Raw genomic sequence first — 6,000 nt, forward strand, 5'->3', positions numbered from 1 at the left:
CAAATAACAAAATCTGTAATTTTATACCTTTTTACAAGAAAAATGTTTTTAATTACAGCTACCTACCGTACATTTCCCCATAAAACTAAAAATTATGTTAGTTCTGCTTTATGAAGTAGTTTAACAATTTTATGTTGTAGAAATCTATCATTTCTGATTATTCTTTTCCTCTAGACAAAATTTTTAATTTCCTTGAAAAGATTTCAGAAGAGAGAATGGCTATATTATATTTTTCACCATAACAACAAATGGGTAATTGTTGGTTGTAGAGATTAAAATCAATACCAGTATCTGAAGAGGTCAAAAATTACAGAAGCTTATTAAATTATTTGATTCCTGGGTGGAATTATAGCTCTATAATTACCACTTTCCTATGCTTTACCTTATTTGCACAGGAAGTCTGCAGATTATTTCCAGTGAGCCTCAGTTAGTATAGTAGTTTCTTTTAAATTCCTCTGACTAAAGTAAACCCTGAAATATTATTTTAGCCCACGATATAGAACACACCTTTGAATCTCAGGTCGTGAAACAGTTTCTTCCTCCCACGTGGAAGTCAAATAATGTTGTAGGACTGGAGTGATAAGCCAGACTTTCATTATACATTAAAGGTGGAAGTTGCCCAAGATCTGAACTACCACATTCTAAAGTTGCTCATGCTTGTAGTCCCAAGACTAGGAAAGCCCAAGAAAAGTTGAGAATGAAATAAACAAAATGATTTTTTTTTTACCATTATTTCTCTTTGTCATACAACCATCTTTCTTTTGTTTTTCCATTACTTGTGTTTTAACTCTCATATTTTAGTAGCAGTATTTTCACATTTTTATTTTTTCCCTTGACATAGAAATACATTGTTTTCAATTTAATTTTCATAAGGTCTCATCTGTTGGGAGATCGAATTTTTGAAAAACTCCAGAACCTAAACATAGTAGATACTCAAAAGTATATGGAAAAGATTATTAATCTCTGTCATATGTTATCAGACATATGAACTTCAACCATCAGCTTCAGATTGATTTTAGTCTTTTAGACCATGGTTTAACCTAGCTTAGTTTTCTCATTTTACAGCATGTTAAAACTGTTCAATCAAAATGGGATGAAATCCAAATGTCCGTCAATTGATGAATAGGTAAACAAAATATGCAATACCGTACAATGGTGTATTATTCAGCCATAAAAACAAATGACATACTAATACGTGCTACAACTAGATGAACTTAGAAATCATTCTGTTAAGTGAAAGAAGTCAGTCACAAAAAGCCACATGTTGTGTGATTCCATGTATATGAAACATCCAGGATAGACAAATCCATAGAGACAGAAAGGAGATTGGTGGTTGGCAGGAGCTGAGCAGAAGGGGATATGGGGAGGGACTGCTAATGTATGGGGTTTCTTTTGGGGGCGAAGAAAATATTCTGGAATTGGATAGTGGTGATGGTTGTATGAGCTCATGAATATACTAAAAATCACTGAATTTTACACATTAAAAGGATCAATTTATGGTATGTGAATCATATCTCAATTAAAAAAAAAGGAGGTAAAAGCTACTTGAAATAAGCCCACTGATCATAGTAAAGAGTGACAGATGAGAGCTTAAAAGAAAACAAGAAGTGAGGAACACTATAAGGGAAAGACAGAGAATCTGAGGACACATAAGAACATAGGCCACTTCAGCATGGTGACAAAACGCAGTGGCTCAGTCACGCAAGGCCAGCTCTGACAGCGTTACTCTCTCCACACATCCCCCACAAATCCCAGAGCCTGGGGACCTGAGCCTCCCTTTAGGAGAAGATGGATTGTCTCTTGTATCATCAATAAAATCATCTCTATGGGGCCAGCCCAGTGGCGTAGTGGTTAAGTTTGGCATTCTCTGCTTCAGCGGCCCAGGGTTCACAAGTTCAGATCCCAGGCACAGATCTACACCATTCATCAAGCCATCCTGTGGCGGCAACGCACATGCAAAATAGAGAAAGCTTGCCATGGATTGCCCAGGGCCACTCTTCCTCAAGCAAAAATAGGAAGATTGGCAACAGATGTTAGCTCAGGGCCAATCTTCCTCACCAAAAATAGATAAATAAACAAAAAGAAGATAAAATCATCTCTATACCTCTCTGAAGTTCCTAATTATGAACCTGAGCCATGAGAAAGGAGGTTAAATTATATGGTGGCATGGAAGTATCTCTAAAAGATTTCTCTCAAAGAGCTCATTTTTAAAAAATGTTTTAAAACTTTATTAAGAAATTTTTACTTATGTAGAATAACTCATTTTCAGAGGATGGTGTATTAATGAATTGATATTCTATTTTCTTTATTTTTCTTAGTTTTTCTGTATAACCTTTTAAATTTTTACTTTCTTCTCTCAACTTCCTTTCATTATTCTCATTCTAAGTGTGCTTTGATATTTATTCAGGAGCCAGACTAGGTTATGAAGATAAATTAAACAGATGCAACAGCATGTCTTCCTTTGCAAATCATATATATTCAGAATGTGAAATGAATTTAATATAAGCAATAGTATTTCCTAGAGATTAATGACTTCTGGAGTGAAAAAAAAAAATCACAATATTTGACCTTTGGGGCATTCTTGAAAATAAAATGTAAAATAGGCACCTTACTTAAAATTTGTCTTTGAATATCAATTAGAATGATCAACCTATAACTAAAATGGTTTTTCCCAATTATTGCTAATAATATTATTTCATTTTAATTATGCAGGAAATACCACACTCATTTATTACAGTTTGATGGTGAAGGAGGTTGGCGCTTTGAACAATTGGATACTGCTATCCGTTTAACACTGAGTGAAGAAAAGCAAAAGCTAGAATCTCAGCTAGCTGGGATTCCCAAAATGCAGCAGAGACTCAATGAACTATGTAAAATTTTGGGAGAAGACTCTGTGCTGAAAACAATCAAAAATGAAGATGAGACATACTAATTTGTTTTGACATATTTTAAAAGTTAATTTTTAGGTAAAGGCTCAGAGACACTCTGTTATAGTGCATGCATTGTGTTAAGCTAAGCACAGAGAAAAAAAGGCAGCAAGAAATGTTTTATGAGATTTTAGCGTCAAGGAAATATATGGTCTGTCAGAAAAAAATAAACAAAATGTGCTATGTAAGATTAGTCATTATGGCTTATACTATTTCCTAGTGAAAGCCTAATTCACCTGTAAAACAGGATTTTCTAGGTGAATTCATGATGAATACCAGATTTACTATGTGTATGTGATGTGCCTAAAGTTCTTAACAAACACGGGAGATATCTTGAGAATGGAACAACTGAGGAGCAGCATTTTAGTTGAAACCAGGTACAGAGAACTAGAAGTTTGAGTAACATTTCAGTCCATTTATGGTCATTAGGTTTAATAGCTAGAATTCATGTTCATCATTGCTAGTGGTCAACTAAACCTGTATACAAAATAGCTGACAGTTTGATAAATAATTTCAATATGAAAAAAATTCTTTTAATGGCAGTGGTTGAAAGAAAGAAGCATGGCTATACATGTATAAAATGCCATATTTTTTTAATTTTAGATTTTGAGCATCTTAATGTGGGCATATAAATTAGCTTTATGAGAATCTTACATATTTGTTCACAAGCTCTTTCATTTTAAAAAGAGAATTGCCAATATAGAAAAGGAGTATCCAAACAATGTTTGTCTCAGCTTTACTTTACTTGGAAGCATTATCTATTGCAACTTTTGTCCAGAAATACTCGGCTTGTTTTTGTGCTCCAAGGAGGAGTCCACCACCTTTTTAAAATAGCAGTGCTATAACAGAATACAGGGATTCTCCAAATCACAGTAGTAATATCATACATTGGAATAAGACTTTATAATTTCAAATCCTCATTTACATCCTTTCATTTTAATCCTTGTGACAATCTTTTGAGGTAGATATTATTTTTCTAGCTTGTTTTTGAGAAAATGTACACTCAGACTTGCCCTAATTATGCAGTTTATTTAGGGACAGATCCAGGGATCAAATGAAGTTCCCCTGATTCCCTGGTTCAGTGCTACTTCCACTATCATCCTTGAAATCTAACTGGGCTATAATATCAATAAAAGTTAGATGAGCTGTTGAAAAGAAAATAAATTTGGTAATGTTAGTGTTACAGTTATTTGGTTATCATTTGCAAGATATAGAAATTAAGTACAAAGTGGAAAGGCCATTGGTCTGTGGTTTAAAATTAGCCAAGAAAGTTAGCAAATCTTTCAGCAACTCTGCACTTGTACTCAATATAAATATACCTCTACAGCCAGCAATGAAAAGGGGAATTAATTGTGATAGGTAAATTTAATATTTATTGAACATAGTAAGAAAGAATCTGTATGGAATAGTTTTAGGAAATAAATCTTATCTCTTTATGTGCCCTGAAGCTGGAAGTACAATAGCCAAGACTGGCATTTTAATCTCCTACTGCCTATGCTACCATGTTGATAGGCCAGGAAAAATGGGAATGATCAGTTGTTAATGATTTAGGATTTTATTTGCATTATTAGACACAGCCATAATGGATGCTAAGTCAGTGATTCTCAGACTTTTTTAGGCGGTAGAGTACCAGGAAGTCATTCATGACGACTGGAATAGAACATCATGACATTTTCACCTTTTCAATTCTGCCATGCTAACGAGGACATTTTTAATCATCAATAAATGTAACCATCTTACATGAAGAAATGCAATATAAAATGATAATCAGTACATACGTCTAAGTTTTTCTGTTAGTATCATTAGCTACTCATTTATTCATTTGTCAGTTACCACTACTTCCTATTAGAAAAGTAGGCAGGTATCAAAGGTTAAAAAAAAATGTGTGGAACCAAAACTTAAACTTGATAAAAATTATCCATTAATCTTAACTTCTATATTAGCAGCTTTCCAGTTTATACTGCTGTAGGGAAAAGTCTGAGGCAAGTGTCTTAAGTTAACTTTTAAAGATGCAGGAAGAAAATGAAAAGTCCTCATTTGTAACATGTGCATAATTTTCATAATTTGAAAAATAAAGCATTTAGGAACCAATATATTGTATTTTGAAACTTTAAAGGAATGCCAAAACAAATATTAGATTTGTAATTAGCCCTCACTTAATATATCCTAAAAATGAGCTGAAGTAAATAAGACTTACTATTTATAATGTACAGGAGTCAGGGACATTTAAAATTATGTACTAAAAGCTATACACACTGCAATTTAAATGTTAGAGTTCTAAGAAGAACATGTTTTCCATGAGCCTTTTTGTGCCTACTTATTTGCTGAATTTTATTCCAGGACCAATGTCCTCTAACTTGGAGGGGAAAAAAATTTGGGATTTGAATTTGTGTTTATGTTCCATTTAACTGTTTTCAAAATGGTCCAATGAGTATACCATATTCTACTATTCTTATAGTTGTATTTTATGAAAAACGTGAACAAGATTGAGAAACCAAATAGCCATCTTTGAATATAGCAAGAAATAGGCAAGGAAAGGAAAGAGAAAGGATATTTCAATTTTCAAACAGCTTTTACCATGTTATCTATTTGCCCAAACTTTTGGCTTCTGTTTTTTGGGGTTTTGTTTTTGTTTTTTTTTTTTGGTCAAAGAAAGCTATAAGTTTATGGAGCTTGATTTTTAAATGTGCATTTTTTAATTAACTTTTAAACTTTGAAAATAAGTTGCGTTCTATGAAAATGTTGCATTATGTTTCTACGGCATGAAGTGTTATGCCAAGCATGAGTCTAAAATAGTGTGTGTTCTTGTAAACAAGATAACGTGTAAAAATCCCTCTCCAGTAATTTCAAGGAGAATGATATATCTTGAAATTCAACCCAAGTTTACATGTGTCTACAATGGGAATGGTTTTCCCTTGATAGTAATTTGGTGTTCGTGTCAAATTTTCTCTGCCAGTAAAGGTATAAAAGACATGTTAGTTTTTTATTTGAGACTTTGGCTCCAAGTATAATTTCATATTTGGCAATAGGGTTAGCCTATTAAAATCTGTTTGGAATAGTTATTTGATTCCAT

At 33.0% G+C, this 6,000-nt stretch overlaps 1 protein-coding gene across 1 annotated transcript in view; it reads left to right on the forward strand.

The window, feature by feature from the left end:
• The window catches only part of ABCD2 (ATP binding cassette subfamily D member 2), a 55,707-nt gene extending 50,095 nt beyond the window's left edge, over nucleotides 1-5,612 (forward strand). Inside the window, exon 10 of the mRNA XM_058558511.1 lies at nucleotides 2,713-5,612. Coding sequence (XP_058414494.1) covers nucleotides 2,713-2,932 — 220 coding nt within the window. The 3' untranslated portion in view covers nucleotides 2,933-5,612. The remainder of the gene's footprint in view (nucleotides 1-2,712) is intronic.
• The last annotated feature ends 388 nt before the right edge of the window (nucleotides 5,613-6,000 follow it).

The sequence above is a fragment of the Diceros bicornis genome, chromosome 17, assembly GCF_020826845.1.
Source record: "Diceros bicornis minor isolate mBicDic1 chromosome 17, mDicBic1.mat.cur, whole genome shotgun sequence".
Classification (NCBI taxonomy): Eukaryota; Metazoa; Chordata; class Mammalia; order Perissodactyla; family Rhinocerotidae; genus Diceros; species Diceros bicornis.